Consider the following 24,072-nt stretch of genomic DNA (forward strand, 5'->3'; position numbering starts at 1 on the left):
AGGACTTATATCTTCCAGCAGACAGCTGAGAGTTTGCAAAAAGGTTCATTTTAAGGAGTTGCTCTTATTTAAAACAACAGAGCATGAGGAAAACACGTGGAGAGGCGGGATGTTGCCTGCGCTGTGAGCTGCCCAGGCCACCCCAAGGGGTGCAAAGCCGGAAGGGAACGTGCTGGGCCTGGGAAGCAGCGTGACTGCCCACCTCGGCCCAAGGACCACTTCCAGCCAGCGCGGGCGCCCATCCGCGGGTTTCGAGAGGGCCAGGATTGAGGAGAAAGCGCAGCGACGTCCTGCAACGCCAGCGAACCCCTTGAGTCCAGGGTGCCCTTGGCTGCTTGCCTTCCATTGAAGAGAGTAGGGAAACCTCAGAAAATCCATTTCACCGAGCGTAAAATGAAATCGCTTCCCTTTTTACTTTTAGCATCGCATCCAGAAGAGTAAATGGGTTTGCGTGTGGATGATAGGCTGTCCTCTCCTCCCTTTCCCTGGCAGCGCGGGGGCTGCGGGTGGAGGATAGCGCAAGATGCCCGCGTAGGTTTGGAGGAGGCGGGCGTTCCTTTTGCAGATGCCCAACTTTGCTCGTGTGCAACCTGGGAAAAGCAGGACATGCAGCTGGTGGCAGGGTTTAAGCAAGAGGCTCATCTGCTGCCCAGAATAATCCCCCTGGCCTGTTTGCACCTTTGTTTTTCTTCTCTTTCGTCTGAGCTTTCTTCGCCACCTCTTCGTTTCTCTTTGCCTGCTCACGCGTGCTCTGAATGCCTGCCCGACAACCGCGGGACGTTTGTGAGTGGTGCGCGTGTTTGTGTGAGGTGCTGTTAAGCCTCGACAGGCCAAATGATTTTGGGGTGAAATTTGAAAGTTGATTGTTTTGAGGTGCAGTGGCCAACCCTATACCTGGGATTTTTGTCCAAGTCTGCTTTTCTGTACATGCTAACCAAGTTAGCTATGGCTGTCAGAGCAGAGGGGAGCATAGTGTTATAAATGAGAAAATATCCCTTTAAAATATGAAAATATTTCGAAATTCATCCTCAGCAGTGAGGACCTTTTTAACTTGATGGCCTTCTCCTCACGAGGGGACTGGGGAGATAGAGGGGGAGGAGAGGGTAGGGAACGATGAGTAAGAAGAGCCACTGCAATGGTTTGGTTTTGGGGGGAAAAAGGAGTAGGAAGTTTGCAATAGAAATAGCTATGGAAACAGAAGAGGGAGGAAGGAATCGGAGGAGAAGGAGTCGCGCATGGTCTCGGCCTTCCCGCAGCCCCCCAGCCCGGCTACCTTTGCAAGCTTTCCTGTGGGAGATGGGCTTGGTCAGGTCCCGATAGAAACCCTCCTTGCAGTAGTGGCAGTGCCGCCCGGCAGTGTTGTGCCGGCAGTTCAGGCAGACGCCCCCGCTCTTGCGTCCCGACAGCTTGTAGAGCTCCATGTTAAAGCGGCATCTCCGGGCGTGAAGGTTGCAGTTGCAGGCTGTTGAGAAAGAGCAGAAATGGTGATCAGTGGCATCTGGAGGGGGATCATGGACATGCCTACACCAGCTCGGGTACGGGTCTGCATGCTAAACAGCATCATGCTGAAGAAGAGAGGCTGGTCATGCTCGAGTCCTGCCCTGAGACCACACGCTTGTGATGGAAATGTGAGGGTGTCAGAGGAGGGGATGCTGCAATGGCATTGCCAGCTATGGGAAGCCCTCTGCTAACCCCAGCCTTTCCAGGGAGATCGGCATGGCAGTGTCAACCTCGGCTTTTTGTAGAGGACGCTGAGGGTCTGAGAGCACTGAGACCTTGCAGTATTTCACCACTGTGACTTACAGCAGGGTTATAAAGCAGGAAATGCACCTTTTGCCTCTCCCCACTCTTAACGTGACTCAAAAGCTGGCTCCTGATGGTGAGCTGGCCTCAAAGGAAGTGAGCTCCTCTATGGTTAGGAAATGGCCATGCAAAACGCCTTGGCCACACCAATTTTATCGCAAGTGCATTGCACTGTCTGAGCCTTGCTCCTCACCCTTCTGATTTGCTCTTGGAGTCCTGGTGCTTCCTATCTGTCTACTGTTCGGTGCAAAGCCCCCACAAACTCGCTGACAACCCCTGAGAAACATCCTGCTCACCAGCACCCGGGAGATCCCTACTCCCCCTGTGCTGTTAGAGGAACAGGAGTTTCCAAGCACCACCTGCCCATCTTTCCCAATATTTGCACTCGCACACAGTCCGGGCCCACATGGGTGTTTGAACTCTACATAGTGTTTCAAAATCTTCTGAGCTACTTTCTTCCCTTGCGTTTCTTTCTACTTTTCGTACCTGCAGCTTGAGGCTCTGTTACATTTCTGTGGCCCAGAACATGCCAATAAAACTTTGTCTGTCTGCATCAGCATCTCTTATCCTGTTGCTGGTACGGGGCCCGCCTGACGCCCAGTTAGTCAAATACCAAAAAGTCCCTCTCTGCTTTGATTGAATCTGCTGTGATTGAACCTGCCAGGAGATGTCCAGTTTCTCCACCTTATGCAGCCTAATGTCAACACAGGGACTATTTTAACAAGGGGCCTTTGCAAAAGAAAACTTAAGAACTTCAAAAGCTCGACCCCAGAGCTGTCAAGGGAACATCAAGAGGCAGTTGCTGAGGCTATGTGCTTTGCAGAGAATTTTATAGCTTGTTTTCCTTTCCCTTTGCTTTTATTTGCTCTTCACCCCCGAACAATACATCTGTGCAATGCCAGCCCACAGCTGGGCCTCTCAGCTCTGCACGAAGGTGTCACAGCTCTGGGCTTGTCACCTTCCTTTAGAGTAGAAACATCTTAATCCCTCATTCCTTCCTGTTTACCTTATGGTGCTTGCCCAAGACAAAGGCATGCTATATTTGCTTATTTATCAAATTTCAGCCCAGAAAATTACAATGCAGTTCCGGATTATTTATTGGGAACAATCCCCAAATAACTCTTGACATGCAACCAGAGTGTAGCTGGAGAGCAAAATCCTCTGGACACCTCCAAGCCAGGGAATGAAGAATGCTCTCTCTGCTTTTCCCCTTGCAATTTGATTTCTTTTGGCTAATGCAATGAGGCACAGCTTCACGTCCCGACCAGATCCAAACGTTTCCAGGGCAGGAGTTGCAATGACCAGCTTGCTGATAGTGAGAACAGCAGCCCCAGAGTGGTTTGTCACCCTGAGAAAGTGAGATTCCTGACACCAGCCAGGGACACAACTTTCATCTAAGGACCCATGAACAGGAGAACATGATCAAGGAGACTAGAGACTCAGCTCCTGCCTGCAGAGGGAATTGCTGCTTTTTATGTCTGGCCTGTCCCAAAGACACATTTACTGACGCTGCAAGTGCAGTCAAAGAGGCTGTTTGCATCTAAAAGAAACGCGGGGGCATGCACCGAGTGCTTTCTGCGTTCCCCCTTGTGGATTTTTCCCATTCCATCTTAATCTCAGGAAGAACTTTCTGTGCCTTTGCTAGGAGCACCCTACCAGCCACTCAGCTGTGGTATTCTCCTTTTCTTGTGGCTTGCTGAGCAGCCCGTGCCAGCATGATGTTTCTGCGGCACTAAGTGCTGCACAAATAGAGGGTTAGAGATGATTCTTGCCCTGCAGAACTTATGATCTAAGCTTTCAGGAAGGAAGTGGTGGTGTTTTTAAAGTACCAAGCCTCGTTTTACAGAAGAGAAATTGAGATGCTCAGATTAAACCACTGTCTTGGGGCATGCAGGAAGTATATGGCAGGAGTGAGAACTAAGGACTTAGTTCAGGCTAGTGCCTTCACTGCAAGCACGGTCCTGCTGAAACAAGGACAGTGGCTGTGACATGGAGGCAGCAGCTTGGAAGTTCCTCTCAGCTGTAGCTAACCACCAAGGCAGCAACCTGCATCCACAGTGGCACCAGCTTTGGGACTCAGCTTGGGCAGACGAAGCAAAAGAATTCCCCGATTTGAGGGTCTGTCATCCAAGCTATAGATCACAAACTTTGCAGGCACATCTCCATTGTTCAAAGCCTTGAGACTCACTGGAAACTCTGTCTTCAGTGCTACAAGCCATAGGAACTGGTCCCAGTTGACCAATGTGAGGAGATATTTCTCCAGGGAGTTGCATGAGCTCATGGAAGACCTAATTCTTCCTTGAAGCTGGCAGAAATGCATGTTTTTCAATGTGCATGAAAGCGCGCCTCATTCTAGAACGTGTAATTTAGTGAGAGCTGAAGTTTGCGCTCAAGTATTTTGCAAGATTGTATTGGAAAGTCCCTTTTTAAAATTCAAAGCTTGGCCCACCCTAAAAGTGAAAATTTTTGCATTTCTTTTAGGTTACTTGATAAGCAGAAACATTTTTGCAAAAATAGGAACCAGAACTCCCCTATTTTTCTCAAGATCTTTGCAAATATTTCAGGTGATCCTGCAGGGTCAGTGCTGCCATAGGAACGCAAAGGAATAAGCAGGGTGTGCAGAGCTGCTTACAGCCCAGCTCCTGGGCACAATGTCATTTTAAGCTGCCCTTCCAGGGACAAGAAAGTCCAGTGTTTGGAGGAGGTAAAGGGCTGTGCAAGAAGCTCAGGGAACTCCCCAAAACAGCCATCCCCATCTTCCTCCAGAGCAAATGACCTAAAGATCCCATACATCACCTGTGTACAAACCTTTCCAGGAGGGAAAGACACGGCAGCCCACCTCCATGCCCAGCATGGCATATGTGCTCTGGGTGACAGGTGCTCACAGAGCGGCATACAGCTCTCACTGCGCTGGGGCTCTTTTCCAGCCCACTTCCACCCTGAGTGGCTGGGGAAAAGGGCCCCCGGCATGACACCGGGGCTCCACTCCCCCTCCATTTCTCTGCAGTCTCACACCCCGTATACCTTGCCTCTGCATGAGTTCCCCGCGAGCACCGTGAGCAGCCAGGTAGTGATGGCCACCTTTCCGCTGTGATTTTTCAGACTATTTTTGGCTCTGGCAGCTTGGGCTTGGCTGTGTCCTTTCCTTCCCCTGCACTCCCAGGGCACTCACAAGCTTGCACTGGTTGTCCTCCCTCGCGACTGCCTGCTACAGCAGCACCTTTGCTGGCTCCTGCCAGCAGCAAGGACGTTTGCTGGGCACTGGACAGATGGAAATCTCCTCCTAACCCGAGGCACGCAAACGTTTTTCCATCTTCCTTCCCTTGTGAATGCACCCATTTGTGCAGACAGTGTGGGCCAAACTGACACACGGAGATTGGATTTAATCAAAATTATTGTTTCACATTCTACCCCTGAGTGCCTGAGCCCTGAATGCCCCGGCACTGGGTGCTGCCTGGCCATCAGCCAGGGCTAACAGGCAGTTAAAGTCCAACCTGATGTACTTAGTGGGAGCTCAGTGGGAGAGGCTTGGTCTGACTGAAGTAAAATAACCATCTTGTTTTCTTCTGACAATAGTGCATGGAGAAGGAATAATTAGGGCAATGCAATAAATGGCCCATTCAGGCATCAGAAAGATCCTTACTGGGGACAAGACTGTGATGCAGCCAGTCATCATGATGAGACCCGTCACACTAGTGCTACAGCTCAGCGAAGACAAGCGGTAGGAGCTCAGAGATGCTCAGGGCAGGCAATGTCTGGAATGCACTGGAGTCGGTAGTCAGGATTTCACAGATCTGGCAGCGTGTTGTGATGCCTGCTGCTGCCTCCAAGACCCAACCTCTGAATCCGTAAGAGGTCCTTGTGCACTGAGGGCTGTACTTGTGCTTTACCCAAGCATGTTTTGTGGAGTGGCACTGGGTGTGAGGCGCTCAGGAAATGCGGCTCCCGCCTGCCCTTTCCCTTGGCCTAGTGGTTAATCACCCACTGTGCTAAAGCATTTTGCCTTGTTTCTAACATGAATTGGCCTGGCTTTAATTTGCAGCCACTGCGTCATGTTTTGAATTTTCTTGCTACCCTAACTGGTTCTTCAGTAACCCATCTTTTCTTTCTATGAACGTCTTTGGTGGCTGTAATAAAATCACGTCCCAGTATCAATATTACTTATGCTCCTCATGCTGTCCTTTTCACCCGGTGGAGAAGATGCCTCTGCGCGGTCTGCAGACACACAGCAGATCTGACTGGCAGCAAAACGTTTGCCAGGTGCTGAGAACTCTCTGATGAAAGGTTTTGGCTCCAGTTCCTTTGCAATAAGCTTGGTGCTGCTGTCTCCTGCTCCTTTCTTTCTCTTATTTTGCCAAAGACCTCGCTAGCCTTTTGTTCACTGTTTTTATTGTGCACAGATGTACATACCTTCATCAAACAGTCTCTACCTGGGCTGCCAGGCTCTGATATGAACAACCAGATATCAGTTAAATGCAGATGTTCAGAAACATAGAGAAGGCTGGACCGGAAAAGAGGAGAGCTATGGTTTGGAGCCGATCACGGCAACATCTCCTCATTAAAAAATTGTTTTTGGTCTTGGTCAAATGAATTCATAGAAGAAGGTCAACACGGGTAGGATTTTCCATGGGAGATAATGAAAGCAGATATCTGAATCAGAGGGGCAGGCTGGAGTTGTGCGATGGGAGCTGTGGTTGTGGTCTTTTGTGCTGCTGTGCTGTCCTCTGGACCTCACGTCCCAGGGTCCTGCATCTCCCAGGACGCATTCCTCTCTGTGGTTTTCATTCAGCAATGACAATGCTTTGAGCTTGCCCTTTCAAAAGACCCCACCCTTTCAAAACTTATATTTTGGCAATTTTCAAAATGAAAATTGTTTTTTTTTAAATAAACAAAAACCCCAAAACATTTTGTTTTAATTTTTACAAACAATAATTCAGGGAGGGGGGGAAGGAAAGGGAAGAAGGAGGAGAGAGGAATCCAGAGACTGAAAGTAATCTCTAAATTTGACTTGAATTTGTGAATAGTCTCAATCTCCTTAAAATTATTCTTTTCTCAGATAACTTTTTTCCAAAGAAAATTGCTTTCTCAGCCTCAGGCATTATTTCTCTTCTACAGGAGCAAGCCTCACGTGCCCTATCCCAGCCTTTGAGAAGGGTTGCCTTTGACTGGGTTGCCTTTGTGGAGGGGCTTTTTGCTCAGGGGACCCTGGTGTCCCCGGCAGCCTGGTGCAGATAGAAGCCTTACCACCCAGCCGGCTGCTGAAACCCCGTTGTGCCAGGAACCTCTTTCCTAACTCAGAGCTACACAGGAGGAAGGTCCACAGGTTTTCCTAGCCCTGAAAATATCCCTGGGATATTTTTTCTTTTTGAGGGCTGTATTGGCAGTGGAAATGGCCACTCTCGAAGCAAAAAGAGGGGGACAATGGAAATGGAGCAGCCAGTGCGTGCAGAGACCTGTCTGCTCACTGAGACTGGGGAATAAAGAGAAATTCCCTACAGGCAAGGTGGGAGAGTTTCCTTGGTTCCCTAAAGCATCATGTCCTTCCAGGCCTGGTGTCATTTGGTGGGTTGGTTTGAGGTTTTGGAGCAGCCAGGAATATAAAGGGAGCTGAGCTGTGGTGCTGCTGTAAGGCAGAGCCCAACAGGCACAGAAAGCCCCTGTCCGCTTATGGGCCAACATGAGCCACTGGTGCTGGGCAGGACACATTGAGGCTGCTGGTGGAAGAGCAAAGGAGCAGCTTTCTTCGCCCTGCTGTTGTGCAGCCATTTCCACAGATGGAGGCTGTCCCCACAGAGCTGATGTTGCACCTGGGGTGTCAACCGCAGGGTCACCAGGAGCCAGCCCTGGCAGCCTGGCAGTGCAGGGACCTCCCTCAGGGCTCATAGACATTGCCTGAGCTAGGGAGGGGGATTTATATTCATGCCTATTGCAGCAAAACAGCAAGGCATGGATGAACATAGGCCATGGCAGAAATGAAGTGCTTCGTGACACAGCCAGCACGTGGCCACCAGGGCCATCGGAGCCATCAGGATCAGGACCGCATGTTGCCCTTGTAGCTGAGTCACTGAATCCATCTCTGCTTGAAGGGCAGGCTGCACCACAGCCGCTAGGGCTGCAGGGCCAAGACAGAGCTCTCCCACCATGGCTTGCTGCCATCAGCTGCAGACCCAGTTGGCCGACACCAAACAAAAATGTTTGCTCTGGAAAATTTATTTGCATGTGCTGTTAAGTCTGAGTAAGGAGGAGGATCAAAAATAGGTTTAGTGCGCTTGAGCTAGTCCACCAAAGGGGAAATCCATCAGCGTGTTGTGGCTGGGAGAGGGAGATGCAGGGTCTGTGCCAGACCCTTGGTTTTCCTGACAGTCAGAGTGAAGAGACGGAGGAAAGTGTGTGGACACACCACATAATATGCAGCTACGTTTTGGCATCGCCCGCAAAACCTTAACTGCAAACCCAGTCTGCAGCAAAAAGAAGTTGATGAAGGAAAGCCCCGTCCTCACTGATTCACCCCAGAGCTCCCCCTGAGTTCAACTGGGGCCGAAGCCTTGCTAGGGAAGGTGCCAGCCCTGTGACCCCTCGTGCCTGTGACACGAGGAAGGGTCTGTACCACAAACCCAGGAGGAGCAAGAGAGAAGGGTCCTGGGGAGAAAAGTGATGAGAAAGTCTTCCCGACAGCACAAAAAAGGGGTGAGAGAACAAAGGGGACTTGTAGGTATGAAAAACCTGAGGAACGGCAATTCGAGGCAGAAAAGACATCAGCAGAGAGACTCTGGACCTGTCCACCTCTTGCAGACATGTTCTTGAGGGTGCTGTGCTCCCCAAAATGCCTGCTACTTCCCGAACACCCCATCATGCCATGGGGAGCAAGCTCCCAGAAGTATTCTCCGGTTGACTTTGGTTCTGCAGGATGTGAAAACTCTCTGCAATATTGGAGCCCAAGTTGGTAACAGCAACACTTACTCCTGCTCGAGATTTCCAATGATAAGACCCTTGTTTGCTTTTAGGTAAAAAATGCCAAACTCACTGTTTGGGCTAAAACATTCGAGACCAAATGTCTGACTCAGACTGAATATTTTTGGAAAAGTTCCTGCTAAAATGATTCAGCTGCTAATGAGAAACAAGGCTAGTGAAAAATACAATGTTGTGCCAATGCTAACAAATTTGGGGGATTTCTTTCCTTAAAGAAAATCTATCACCCTCATATTTGAAGCCAAGGTTTAAAAAGGAAAACATTGCTCCTTGCTAGGGATGTGTCTTTCACTGTCTCTAAGAAGAACTAATGAATTTGGCTGAGTTTATAAGTCACTGAAAAACAGGGGACGTGTTCAGTCAAAACTGATAGAGTTTTGCAGCTAAACTCCCTGAAGATCTTATTTTCACTGGCCAAACTAAGCTCAAAGCAGAGCCTGTAGAAACAGGATGGGCTGGAGAGGGAGAGATCAGCCAAAGTGTTGGGTGGCAGGAAAGGGTGGCTGACAAGGAGAGGTGCCTTGGATGGATTTGGAGATCTGAAGACATCTGGAATTAGGGATGGGGAGACCCTGGGTGTCTGGATGAGAAGAAGTTGGGGGTGGACTGAAGAGACAAGCTCTGAGGGAGGGGTGAGGTGGGAAGACACAGGAGTGATGTGGCAGGAGGACGGCTGTGTGTCCTCGTCCCTCCTGCTTGCACTCAGGCCTCTGGAGAGGATAAACAGCCAGTGACAAGCATTAGCCCTGCCGGCAGGTGCTCAGATAGCCCAGTGATGAGCACAGGGCCGGCTGCATGCAGTGGGCATTAACATCTGCTGCACTGTGCTAATCCAGCAGTGCGCTTCCTGCTTTATATAAAAATTTTGCCTCTGTACACCAGATTTCCCCCCAAAACTGGTTTACTAGCAGGAGCATTAGCAGGAAGAGTGAACTTTCAGTAGTGGCTAGGGATCAGGTAGTAAAAGCAAATGCCGAATGTCAGCACTGGAGAGATTCAGCCTATGAATGTGATTTTGGGATTTGCCCATACCCAAGCAAAGGGTATGACTAAGCTAGGCACATCCAACTGCCCATCAGCACCTGGAGCCAGTTCAAATATGGCCTGTCAAAACTGGGCAGCAGACAGGTTGGCAAAGCCCGGAACTAACATCTGAAATGACTGTAGTCTCTGGCTTGTGGTTTTGAGAATAGATACGATGAAAAAGTCCAGGGCTACTTGTAGATCGTACCCAAGAAGAGGAAAGAACAGGTCCCTTCAAATCAGCTACTGAGGGTTATTTTGCTGATACTCACAGTTACCAACTTTTCTCCAATGCTATGAGACCAAAGCACTTTCTGATAGCACGATGTTCCTTTGGAAAGTGCCCAACAGTCTCTGTAATCACTACAAAACAGGCACAGTGGCTCCCAATCCACCCCTCCAGCATGTGATGGCATGGGAGCTGGCTCCAATAGTGAGAGACACAACTCGCAACTTAACCCGCAACGTGAACCTGTCTGACTGTAGTCTGATATATGTTTTTATTGATTTCAGGGAAGGGAGGTATTTTCATAACTGCTTCCACATTTATTAGTTCCAGACTGGACTGAAGAACCAAAATTTCATTAGGTTTTTCCAGGCTGTTCACATGGTATTTTTGACCTGGCAGGAAGCATCAGGAGGAAGAGCAAGACTTATTCCCAGGAGATTTGCAGGTCTGAAATGTTCAGATTAAAAGCCAGATTTTAACAATCTCTAATCAGTTCAGATCTCACCACTGCTAGCTGACACATGTGGCAAACAGCTGTTTTCAGCCAGTGAGGTCCCAGTGATTTGCATGCCCCTGCCTTGAATTCTCTGGGCATTTACAATGACCTTCAGTGGCTCCTTCAAAGCCTCCAGGCAGTTAACTCTCTACCAACAGTCAATGGGGATGGATGAGAAACCTGTTGGCCTGATGGGATGTATTGAATTATTAAGCGATGGTGTAGCAACCTCTCACTAAAGGCATTTTTTCCTAAGACAAAAGCAGCCTTACTCAATACAAGGCGCAAAACACAGGGCAAATCTAGCCTTGGTAGAGCACACACAGTTGTACTCAAACTGCCTGGTCAGGAGCTGATGTGGGTGCAATTGGTGCAACACTTAAGGTAGCACTGCAAGTAGGCTGCAGATTGCCCTTGCTTCTCCCACCAAGTGTGCCAGGAGCTGGCACCAGCCTCTCTTGAATGGAGACACTTGAGTGGAGCTTTTATCCATCTAAAGCACCACTGGAAGCTGTCTAGAGACAGCTTGAGCCTCACAGACTGGTCATGAGTCTGCCTTCACGAGGATCACAAGGGACCATCTCCAAGGGGTAGAACAAGAGCTCCAGGTGGACCTCAACTCTGTGCTGACCAATAGGTGGGAAAGGACCCAGTCAGAGGTGAGTGCATGCCAGGGTCTCCTGTTGTTCCACACTGGCACTGCCAACATGTCGCACCTGCGTTCGGGTCCCAGTGCAGCCAGGTTGAGAGTAATACAACTGGGCACGTTCTCAGTGGTCTGGTGAGATCCTCCCTTTCTTCAGTAGCTGTGGGACTCGACTAAGATTTTTTCCTCACATCAAGTACCATGCAGGAGATCTGCAGTTAGGCTTAAGCCTGAGAAGAACTTAATTAATTTAGTTTTTTAAGAAAGGAAATGTCAAGAACTGAACTTTTCATTTCAATCTGGGAGATGATACTAGGCTGTCATAAGCTTTCTTATTTCATTGCAGCATCCGAATCCAGCCTCCTGAGGTTGTAAACACTTTGAAACAAATTGTTTGCATCCCGTAATTCACCCAGATGCCATCCTAAGGCCAGAGCTAATGGGAGAACTCACCCTCCAACCTATGGGTTATCAGAGAAAGTACACAGCAGCCAGCCTCTGAACCGCCCACTGAGCTGAGCTCAGAGGTGCTTGTTAAGCATCGATGTTTATTTAGAGTCCGAGAGGAATCCACTTGGGAACAATTTATCCACTTAGAGTGCTGGCCTTTGTGGTTTCTCTCTTATCGGGTACAGATCTCAGCAGCAGCTTTCCTACGACCGCCGCGGGGTTTGTGGTACTTTGCAAGAAGACCTTTCTCAGCCCCCTACCCCACACTACACTGCTTTCCTCCTAGGAGTCCAGTTTGGTCATCTCTCCAGTCAGCTATGTGCTGCTGCAGGTTAGATGATGCTTTTCTCAAATCAACATCTCAGTCCCAAAGTGCTTCTCGTCAGCTCTTCCTCTCCAAAAACTTTTGCGTTTAAAATCATAGCCCAGCAGCTAAAAAGGAGGCAATGTGCTGACCTGGATCTGAGCGATGCCAGTGCCAAAGTGATGCTGATCTGGGGCTCTGAGCCCAGACCAGGCTGGATCTTAAAACGGCAGGAGCCAGCACACCCAGCTTACAGGGCATCGCTGCCCCAATGTGACTCCCTGCCCAAGACATTTTCTTATAAGTTTTCCCACACTTCCAGTGCAGGAGTATATCAGCCACTTCAGGGTTAAAGTCACAGCAGAAACAGATATTGAAAGAATTAGCACATTCAGAGCAAAGGTTATTTGAAATGCAAAAAGCCTGATAATGTAACCAACAGCAAAGACTGAAAAGATTCAAAAGTCTGTATTAAAACTGTTCAACCTCAAAGGACCAGGGATACAAACAGCCTTAGCTCTGCTTCTATCATTGTCCCAAGGAAATGGAAAATTTGGCCACAGTTATCCTGCAACGGAGAGGTGAAAGCAATGCAAAGCGGTTTGAAACTAGCCAGTTCAGGCTGCGATTCCTCCAGGGCAGACCCAGTGATGCCACTCATGTGCCCAGTCACTGTTGCTCCGGTTGTGCTAATTCAACTGCCTGTGAGGTCGGACTGTGCCAGGCTCTTGTTTAAAAACAAACAAAGCATGTTTGAGAAAGCGTTGTGTTTTTTTAACCCTCGATCATTTCCCAATCTTGTTTGGAGCATGGCTGGGGGAATTGTTAAACCAGCACCAGCCAGATCTGCTACCAAAAGGGACTGAGGGCTGCCACAAGAGCAGTTCAAGAAGCCCTGTAAAATACATGGCTAGTTACCTCCCAGTGAGTTCAGCGCTGCCCTGGTACACGGCTCTTGTGCAGTTCACTGGGACAGGCTGCGGGAGCTGCGGTCAAACCTCTGGCTTGCACCCACCCTGAAAAAGGAGTTTCACCTTAATGGGCCCGGAAGAAGTAGAAATCATGGACTACGTGCAGTTAGCTGTCTGCTTGAGGTGGTGACACGGAGTCCCGGGTACTGCTCAGATCACCTGTGCCACCATCCCGCTGGTGGTTCACCTTGTCACAGCCCAGAGCCTCCAGCCCAATGAAGAAGCCATGGTGGTCGAGGCTGTAGAAAGCAGCACAGGGTGTCCCCGGTTGATGGCACAACAGTAACAAGCTGGCTTCTTGTACTTTTGCGTCCATCTCCTTTCCTGGAGGCCAATCTATATCCCAGCCCTCACTTTACAGACAGGGAAGTGACGGCACAGAGAGGCCAAGTGTCCTGACTCAGGCTGTGCCTCAGGGTGAGGTCAGGCAGAGAAGGCAGGTGCCCTGCCCGCCTGCGGCTCCAGCCACTGCCTTGCTGTACTGTGTGCTAGGAGGATGCTGTCCTGGTCTACCAAGGGCTTCTCTGAGATGCTGATGGGAATCAGGAGACTCAGCAAGTTCCAGAGGAGTTTCACAGGGAGACTCTGGGTCTGCACTGCCTCAATCAAGAAAGACCTTTCTGAAGACCAGGTCTCGTAGGATTTCACTTTGGAAGCTGAATCAACACAGCTTTCTCCTTTGAATGACCCTTTCCTCCTTCCCCAGGCATCGGCTTTGACACTGGCTTCACTCCTCTATGCCAAGAGCAGAACCAGAGCACTACATCACCTCATCACCCAAGACAGGAGGGAATGGCTACTCTGTGCAAGCAGCTGCAGTTTTGCATTTATGCCCTTGCAGACCCCTGTAGCCTTGTGCCATTGGGCACAAGAGGACCTCCTGCTCAGGAGACAACATCCTTCCTGGAGGCAGGAAAGCCCTGTAGACAGCACCTTTCGCTGTGCGACCCGTGAAGCTGATGCGTTAAAGCATGGGCAAAAGCCCCAAGGACAAGAATTCACAAAGGACGAGCATTGCCTCAATTTACCTGATAGGAAAACCCTTGGTCTGTTTGAGAAAAGGTCCTGCCTGTACCTGCAGAGGTCCCTAGACAATCCTTCATGCAGCAGCTCTGCAGATGTGTGTCCTGTCCCCTGTATCCTGCGAGGAGACAAGAGTGCAGCACGGCTTCAGGAGCGTTTGCCGCGGCCTCCTCCACTTCCCCATGAATTACAAACCTCAGCTCGGCCACTTGACATGCCAGACAGTAACACAAGCTTGACAGATGACAGCTCTTGGGAAGGGCTTTGGTTTCTCTCTGAGGCCGAGCTGGCTCAGGGGAGCAGTTGGCAGATCAGCGCATTTGTTCCTACCCAGCAGAGCGGGGCTGAGCGTCTGTACCGTGGTGGCGGAGGCTGGCTACAGCAGCTCTGCCTCCCCTTTGCAGCACAGCTTGCGAGGTGACAGACACTGAGCTCGGCCACAGCCCACACTTTTGCTCAGTGACTCTTTCCCTGACAAGGAGAGGTTTCCCAGGAGCCCAGGAGAGCCCCGCATGCTGCTCTTTCCCCAGGCATCCAGCCCATGCCAGTCCCAGAAGGTGACAGTCTACCTGGGCTGGGGCAGCTACCCTGGCCCCCCCAACAGTGATGCTGCAGCTGCCAGATGAGGTGGCCAAAAGCACAGAGACTCGTGCTCTCCCACCCCACGCTGCAAAGCCCCTGGCTGTGCCAAAAGAGGACATGGGTCCAGATCAAGACCAAAGCCTTGAGACACTCTGAGCTGTCTGGGCTGAAATCAACAGCGTCCTTTTCTGGAAAATGTTTTCCAATCCTTTTATATAAATTAATGCATTTCAAAAGAGATGAATCCTGCATAGGAACACTCTTTTGCAACAGTTGCTGTGCAGTGAAGAACCAGCGTCTTCAAAAGCAGAGATCAAGCACCACTTTTCCCTAAATAAGTCTTGTTCTTCCCTGTACCATGAATCCCTCTTGCACGTTTTTCTGGTAACGGGGTTCTCTAATCGCTTCTGCCTAGTTTGGTTCACCAACAAACAGCCCTGAAAAGGGGCTGAAACCCTTGAAACGTGGGGAATTATACCACTTGCTGTTGAAGAAAAGCTGCTTCTGTGGGAGAGAGGAGGACATGGCAAGCCTGCCTTGAATGCAAGAAACAGACTGGGCATTTGGCTGGTTTCAGGGCTCTCTGGATGTTGGTCTTTCCTGGGAAACACCACTTGATGCTGCCCACTGCAAAAGCCTTCTGCCACTGTCACAGGTCTCCCCACGCTGCCCCCAGGACGAACCATCACACTTCATGCAGCAGCTTGTCAGCCAGGTGCAGTGTGGTGTTGTAGCAGCCGAGCATGGAGCTAGTTCATGTTATATTATCCAGCTTTGGGGGCTTGCTTGCAAAACGCTAGCTGAGGCAGATGTGTACATGGAAAACATCATTCCAGCAGCCCGGGGCTAAGTACCAACACATTGCCTACTTATTATGCTAATAAAATGCATTAGACTGCTGCAAATTAATCCCTGTTCAATCACTCTCTGGTCAGGCGGCACCTACCACAGCGCGGACCATCCATTCCCCCATGGTGGGGCAGCAGGAAGCTGGGAAGCTGATCTCTGACGTATGTTGTATCTGCTCCCTCTGCTCTGCCCTTGTTGCCTCTCTACTGACCCTGAGAAGTTCAGCAGCTGTCTCCATACTGAGGAAACCTGCGGTGCTCAGCCCTCTGCTGAGCCCATTCTTAACTGCTGTGCACCGCTGCCTCTCCCGAGGCACAGGCTTGCCAATGGATGGGCACATGCAGCTGTGTCCCTGTGTCATCATGCCCGGTGATAAATACAGCTGCTGCTGAGGTGCTCTGGGTCATGAATCCTGAATCCTAATCCCTCCAAAGAGCCTTCGCTGCAGAGCTGTGAATCCTGCCAGTCCCCAGTTATTCACTGCCCTTTTTCCTCCCTGGCGCAACGCTGGGAGTTATTAACCATTTCTCCCGTCAGTCCTGCACTCTCTCTCAGCTGCAGAATAGGTCATGTCAGCTGGGGTTGGCTCTGCACTGAGGAGGAAGCTGGGCGAAGCCCTGTGCACATAAGCTCTGGGTGGTGGAGCTGGCTCTACCTCCACTGCTCAGGAGTTGCACTGAGCTCCTTGTTCTCAGCTAGCTGCCTTGAGCACTTCGGGGCGTTTTCTTGGGTACCTGCCTACAGCCCTCAATGGAGCCACATGCTCTCTTTGCTCCTGCTGCTTCTTTTGCTTGCCTTAATAAAACGATACTGCTCTTATGGCAGCACTGGCCCCTCAGCACACATATGGCCCTCACCTGCGGGCCTCACGTATGGCCCTCATGAATGGCTCCAGCACATTGATGAATGCTGCTAGATGCAAAGAAGATCCTAGCAGGGCTCAGCTACTGATCCCAGTGTAATTATGGCCAAGATGTCTAACATTGCTGTGCCTCAGTTTCCCTTTCCGGAAGCAGGCACATGCCTCAGAGGGACCTTTTTGATATGGGGAAGGCTAAGAGCTCCAGGTAACAGGAGCCAGGATTGTTTATGAGTCTGCCAAAAAACAGATGCCTTACAGAATTCCAGTTCTAGCTGGGAAACCTCAATAGAGATGATTTTTTTAATTCTACTTCCAAGTTTTCCAAAATCTGAGATAACTCTGTAACCATAAATGCACTGGCGCCTGTTGAAAATCTATCTGAGGATAACAGGGCAAACGCCTGCCATTCACCCTGAAGCTGACCCTTTCCTGACTGATGCTAATAGCCCGTTCCTGACATCCCATTGATGGCACAGCTGGAAGGACAGCATTTCACAGCCAGCCCTGTGGCTCCGAAACCACCTCTTGCTCTGTGCCCCCACCAGAGATGGGGTCCCATGCTGCACGTTGCTGAGACAAGGGGCCAGACCCAACACTACTCACACTGCAGGATGGAGCGGTGCATCTCAACCCTGCTAAACACGTACGAGGAGGGAGCCTCCCAGACCATCTCCCACCCATGAATACTGCCACCAGTATGTGCGCAAGAGAGAATGGCAAAGCCTCTCTGCGCTGCCTGGAGCAGGAGGGCTAAGGTGAAGGGTGCTTGGACTGCCCTTTTTCTTTTCTTTCTTGTGTCCCTTGATTTGGTGCCCTGCGAGGGGCCATAACCTGGACGCCCACATCAGCCCAGGGCTGGCTTTCAAAAGGCTACGCAGGTGTGAAGAGCTTGACGTGCCTGTGTTTGCTCAGCGATATTAGCACCTTAAGAGCTGTGGACAAAGCTCTCCTGGGTAAATAGAGCTATCTTATAGCTGGCAACGTTATCGGGGGAATCTAAGAAAGAAGGAAAACTCTGGCTTATGTGCCTGACCTCATGATCAGTGTTATCATTGCCGTGGACATGAAAGTATTTCAAGGAGGTGTCGGGACAAGCTTGTCTGCTTTCCTACCCCCCACAGTTGCTGGATGTTTTGTTTCTGCTCAGTGCACCCATAACCCAGGCAAAGGCAGGCAGTCCTCACCGCCCTGCGATTCCCCAGCCAGGCACTGGCGTGTTTTGTTTTCCTGGAGATTGATTTTTTTATCAAAAGCAGACAGGCTTATCCCATCTTATCAGGGGAGCAGTGCTACTGTTAATGCTTTTCTGTAACAGGCATTGAGCAAAAATGTTGATTGCTGGCTCAGCTCAAGCAGGTCATGGAGGGCTGGTTGCCTACACAGTTGAGGAGCGAGCGCAGGATTCTCTCCCTGTTAAGGAGGTTTCTGCGGAAGAAAGTGCTGAGGTCCCACCGGCATGAACAGGACCAAGGTGAGCTGTCCTGTGGTGTTTAATATCAAGGCCCCGACACTTGTGAACATTAAAAATCACACCTTCCACAGGAGCAAGGCTGTCAGATCAGGTGTCCAGCACACACCTCCATCTGGAAAACGGTATTTTGCCTTCTCACCTTCCCTGTGATTGCCATGAGATAAGTGACTTTTCCTTTCATCTACCTGGCAGCTGACTAGTGATAGTTTGCACTGGCTGAAAGCTCAGCCCAGAGACAGATCTGTGCTGCCATTACGTGATGTGCTATCTTATCTTATTATTCATCAGTCCTGATTCTCCTTAAGTGCCAAAATGCTGGGGAACCTCATAGCCCTGCGCATTCTGGTCCTAACATCTCCTGCTGTCGTCTCCCAAAATCAGAACGCAGTTACTATCCGCTTTTGCGGGTGGGGAAAAAAAGACACAGAAAGATTGTTGTCTGTAATCACAGAGGTGCTAGGCTCCTAATAGAGAAAATCAAGGAGCTGGAAATTGAAGTATCTTTGGGGCCATGGGACTTGTGAACTGCACAGTGATGGGCAACACAGGGCAGGGACTTCAAGCCAAATGTCCTATAACTTAAGCTAGTGCTTTGGCCACTGAAACTCCTTCCTCCCAGGATATCCATCTATGGAGCAAAGTCCTGAGGGCTCAGAAGACAAAAATGTAGTTCCTACTTGGTTGCACAGGACAAAGGAATGGGTGGGTATGGACAGACATACCGTGAGAGAACGAAGCCACAAGAAGGCAATATTGGTTCCCAGGAGAAGCAGGGCTGTCTGCATGAATGCAGTGCAGCTGGCTGCTCTCAGCTGGCATCAAAAGGAGATATGCTGCTGCTGAGGAAGTATTTTCATGCAGAAGGCTTTATGGGAGCAACCTGCCCTGCTCCTGTCTCTGTTTGGTTCCATGCCATCAACTCCAATGCAAGGCAAGCGTCCTCAGCTTCTCAGGCAATCAAAACCCCCAGTATTTCCAGGATCTAACCATGGTGGACACAGATGACTAGTTTCCCCATAGCCATCACTCCAGTATGACCAGCCAGCACCAGAGGACACCCCATGAAGGATGCTCAGGTCCCTGCTCTGCAAGACTCAGCATCTCTCCAAGGGCCCTGAGATGGTGTGGGACTGGAAATAGAGTGAACCAGAAATGCTCTCTTGCTGACCCAGCCACTCTTTCATCTCAACGGGTCCTTCTAGGGTGACCAGTAATGAAGCAGGAAGACATCTAGGCAATCCTGAAACAAAACCAGCAAATCTGGACCTACTGTTCCCCTCGGGCAATGACAGATGCACCTGGAAATGCAGCAGCCCTGCACTCCCCAGCCCTGGGCTAGCATTACCAAGGATATCTGCATGCTTTTAAGGGGCGCTTAGGGAAAACTTTGATGGCTTTGATGGCTAAAAGACTTTCTGAGGCTATTTTTCTGTTTGCTTGTTTGTTTGTTTAGGTTTTTTTTCAAGGATTGAATCTGGATAAAACCTAATCAAATACGAGGATTTTCCAGCTCTTCTGCTTGAGAGAACCTGCTGCACACTGGACCACAGCACTTGGTCTCTTCCTCAGCCAGCCTGGCCTTCACTACTCTTTTATCCCTGCCACTGCTCTGCCCCCAGTGCTATTCCAATCTCTCTGATCTGCAGAGGAGATAATGCACTGGGATGTCTCCCATTATGCCTTACCCAGCTGCAGAGGAGATGACCTGGGTGAAGCATGTTGGCAATTCACTGAGGCAGGAGGAGGGCAAGAAGGACCTGAACTGTTTGATCAGGATAGTTAATCCCTGGATATGATAGCACTCAGGGTGACCAGGCAGGGCTTTAGAGAAGACCTTGACATGAAAGCCCTCGCCCTACAAAGCTGCACATGCATCAGGGTAGCAAAGATTGTTTTCTGCCGTGGAAACTCTTTACTTTTCATTTTAGCTAAGACTTGAGGCATGAAAGTGCCCAGGGGTGGGTGTCCTGGGAGTGGGAGAAGGATGCTGGAGTCCCTTCTATCCTAACCTCACATCACACATGCTTTCCAAGCTCTCTGGTATTCACCGAGCAATGCAGGATGCAGGTATGAAAGCCCAAGCCAGCATCTTGTGCTCACACATATAACCCCAGGGTCACTGTCAAAAACCACCTCGGGCAAGGAAGGGATGGAGTGATGATTTTGAGACAGTCCAGGCCTAAGGAAAGGTGTTGACAAACTCTTGAGGACAGGGTAGGAGGAAGAGGAGGGTCAGTGGTGCAGGGGGGTCTAACCGAGTCCCTGTTTCTGGGAAGGCTGTTAACGCTGCACGCTTCTGCGCCTGAGAGGCAGATTTTATCAGACCCCTTTAATTAGCTTATCACAGGCAATTAGCTCCACAGCTTAGACTGCCTCTGGCACAGTTTACAGATCTGGAACGTTTCAAACCTGTTCACTAGGGCTGCAGCTAGACATGGCAATATCCCCGGTAAATTAGCCAGGTAAACGAGGACGGCTTCCCAGCTAGGGTAGGCAACCCGCACTGACAGCCAAGCTCCACAGCTCCTGCCTGCCCCACACGGCACTGGGGATGGCCAAGACGATGCTCTGAGATGGGTTTATGCCGCTCAGGCCAAGAGATGGGCCACTTTGGCCCTAATATCACCCAGTCCTCCACCTGCAGAGGACTTCTGTGCTGGATCTGGGCCTGATTCAGGGTCCGTGTGGCAATAGGGGAAGGATGTTGGCCTAGAAGGTATTATTTAATCTCAGAGATCAACCTGCAATGAAAAGCAAGCCTGGTGCAAGGAGGGAGCGTAGCAAGGTGCTTGAAGGGTCATGGAGTGGCCTGAGCATGGGTGGGAATGGAAGATTTATGTCCTCATAAATCCTGAAGGCAGTCACAAACACATTCCCCCTCCAAAAATATCCTAAAGTTATGTCTATAACTTAAATTTACCGTATCAGGGACACTTCTCAGCTCAGGTTCATCCTGTTGGACTGCCCTCACTCCTCCCTTCTCCATCCAAACAGCCCAGTGGGAATGGTCTCTGCATGCTTGACCCCAGTCATGGATGGAAACTGTCTAGGAGAGCTGGTCCAGGCTAACAGTGTGCCAGGGAGCAGGTAACACTGATGGTACGGACAGCCAGGTTTGCAGCTCGTAGCAAGAAGGTGGATGAAGTGTGACGCTGCCACATGATACAGCTGCTTTTAGCTGATCACATCTGGGATAAGATGCTACTGCTCAGGGACGTGGCTGGAAAAGCTGCTTGCCCTGGGCTAGAAGATTAATGATGTGCAGGGCAGGGTGACAGGCCTAATCCATTCATTTTAGGTTTCTTTTCTTTTTTTGAAGTGATCCCCACTTTACTACAGTCCCAGCTGCTGTGTGAGGCTAACAACGAGTCCGTCTCAGTGGGAGACCTCCCCCAGGCTTCAGCTGAAGTTTATGAATTTTGCCCAAGTGTTCAGGAGAGGAGATTGCACTTCTTCTAAGGAAACTGCATCTCCTCTAGCTACAGCAACTGGCTGGGAGGAAGGACTCCCGTGTTTTAATCTAGTCTCTGCTCTTGAGTCTTGGACGTAGCTCTGAGCCAAACCTCTGATCCTGCTGTGGTTCGTTTTCAGGCGCGTGTGCCCCAGAAACTTTTTTTAAAATTCATCTTTCATACAGAATTCTTTTGCTTGATGGGTGCAGTGAGAAAATATTTCCCAAACAGGAAAGAGGACCTCCCTCCCCGCCTCTCTCTTGTGGATGTTTTTAATAACAACATCAATTGTCTGCAAAAGACTTATTCCTTTCTGACCTCAAAACAACTCCTGGTTAGTGCATTCCAGCATAGCCACAGAACTAGTCTGAATTACTTCATAGGGCCCGTCAAAAAGTTTTCCATAACAATGCACAGTGAGTGAAGTTCCTGATCTTGTGAGATGTGGAGCTGCCCTTGGGTTCACGTAGGCTGAGGATGCTGAGCGTGTCAGAACCGAACCCAGAGCACCATGGCTATATTGTTGCTGGACCACTGATAGTAGCAGGGTTGATTTGCTCCTGCCTTTCTAACTTCAGGTCCCCCTGCCCTCCTTTTTCCTCCCCTTGTGAAGGAAATGTCCACTTGCAGGACATCCTCGTTTGTCCTTCTGCTCCAGCCTAGAGCCCCTTTGAGCTGTTTGGGTCAAGGACAGTTTGTGTGACAGTGCTTGGTGGCTTGAGCCAGCTGCATGCAACATGAGCAGGATTAAAGGCCTCCCACATGTCTTTCTGCCAAACCGGGCAGACCGAGGTGGGTTTATGGTGGAGTGACAAGGGGAAGGAAGGGCCTGAAACCCTCACATTGCCAAGACCTGGGGTGGATGCATTCCCTGCCATGCAGTAGGCTATGCCACCCCCAGCCCAAGGCTCCACAGCACTGGGGCACTAATATAGACATAAATCACAATGTAAGCAGAGGCTTAACTTGGGAGTTTGGAGGTTTTCTTCCATTTCCATCGTTGAGTTGAATGGTAATATGACGATCACAATGCTGGCTGCATGGGGAAGAGCAAGACGTGTCCCACTGCTTTCTCCCGTGGTGACAAACCTAGTCTTGCTCTTAGCTAGGTAAAAGATCTGACATGCACCCAAGACTGTTGGATCTGCTCAGCTATGCTGCCCATGGATCCTCACAAAGGCTTCTCCTTAACAGAGCTCCTTACTTGGCTTCAACTATTTGCAGCAGTTAGTTAGAGCACAATTTGCAAATTCACAGCCCAGCATCACTTGACCACAGAGATTGTCACAGGACCTAGACCAACTGGCCTCAGGGCCACAGGCTCCCAACTCAGCCAGGGGACATTTTCCAGCCGGACTAACTTTTGACTGATAAATGCAGCTTGGGACTAGCTGAAACTGTTCACAAAGTCATGGTGAATGCTTTCAGATGTAAAGAAAAGCTAATTTCCCTGCAAGGCCATTGGAAATACCCATATGGACATTTAAAAAATGCAGCATTTTAGTTTTTGCTTGAGAAACGGCACTGCAAGGCCAAGGTCACCTCAGAGTAACTAGAGAAGTGAAATCAAGCCACAAACAATCATACTAAGTGGATTTTTTGGGGGGGATCAGATAAAATATTTCTGTAGTCTGAAACCCTGGTGGGAAGTGGGGGGGAAGGGAAATGTGCAGGACAGCAGATGTTTTGGCAAGGAAAGGGAAACAAGCTTGAGCTAAAGTCCACCTCCAGACAGAAGAGCTTTTGCAGTTTCCCATTTTGGCCTGAGCCGCAGATGCTCGCCCACTCCCAGCTCCCCTCCCCGGGAGCACAGGGCCGAGGAGCTACACCCTGGGACTGAGGATCCCTTGAGCGGTGAGAGGAACATACAGACCAGCCTGACTGGCTGAAACCCACCCAGCAAGAAAGATTTAAAATGAGCCACGTGGCCCAGAAGGCTGTCAGAGCAGCCTAAAACAAAACCCTACTTCTGCCATTGCTCACGACAAAGTCAGCCCGAGGCTCTTGGGGACACTCAGAAACATCTCCTTAGCTCCAAAAAGCCTGGCTGCAGTGCAGGCTGAAGTGCAAAATCCTTCCTGTAGTGTTTTTTTGGCCGTGTTTCTGGGCCAGCAGGTATTGCAGACCACCAGCCACCTCTCTCGAGAGGCCCAGAGCTGTCCCTGGGGTGTGACAGGAGCAGCCTGTTGCCAGTGGCCTCAGAGCTGAGCAGGACAATATTCCCCACCCTGCACCATGCTCCACAGTGGCTCTGAGTGCTCCAGTGTGCATTGGTTTCATTTGCCTTCCTTCGGGCAACCGATTTCCCAAGCCAAACCTCTGAAGTGTCTGTGGTTTGCCCATTGCTGAACACAAGGCTTTTAAGTGCTTGTTTGCCACGGTTTGCATCTCTGGCACAAAGCTCGCCACAGCCCTGGAAATAACCCTGAGCTGAAGCCTGATCCTCACGGCAGGAAATAAACATAATTTTATAAGTGTTAACAGACAGCCGAGTACAGGCAGGAATACGCGGCATTTCCTAGGATCCCAGATGTTTGTAAACCAAAGGGCTGCTCCAGTGCGCCGCGTTTGCACTGATGTCAGGGAACGCTCAGGGCCTAAAGGAATGTTCCTGCATTAGGAAACAATGTCTTCAAAAAAAGCAAAAACAGGGACTGCAGCGTTTAGAGGAGGAAAATGAACCCCTGACACCCACTGAAATATCACCTTGTCATGATATTGCGTTGAGCAGGAGAGATCAGGAGCAATAGTCAGTCTAAGAAGGGCTTCAAAGCAAAAGAGGCTTTTGGGACCCCTCTGAGATGCAAAGGGGACAAAGTTCTCAGCCTTGCCTGAAGCTGGAGCTCTTTTAAGTTCTTATGGGCTTAAATTTGGCCCTCAGTGTTTTCTGGCTGTCATGCAGGGTTTTGGACTCACATCCTGGCAGTCGAGAGCAGGATGCT

At 50.0% G+C, this 24,072-nt stretch overlaps 1 protein-coding gene across 1 annotated transcript in view; it reads right to left on the bottom strand.

Moving 5' to 3' along the window:
- NTN1 (netrin 1) overlaps positions 1-24,072 on the bottom strand; it is a 125,413-nt gene that overhangs the window by 60,637 nt on the left and 40,704 nt on the right. Inside the window, exon 2 of the mRNA XM_068913204.1 lies at positions 1,274-1,462. Coding sequence (XP_068769305.1) covers positions 1,274-1,462 — 189 coding nt within the window. The remainder of the gene's footprint in view (positions 1-1,273; positions 1,463-24,072) is intronic.

The sequence above is a fragment of the Struthio camelus genome, chromosome 19 (genome assembly GCF_040807025.1).
Source record: "Struthio camelus isolate bStrCam1 chromosome 19, bStrCam1.hap1, whole genome shotgun sequence".
NCBI classification, from domain to species: domain Eukaryota; kingdom Metazoa; phylum Chordata; class Aves; order Struthioniformes; family Struthionidae; genus Struthio; species Struthio camelus.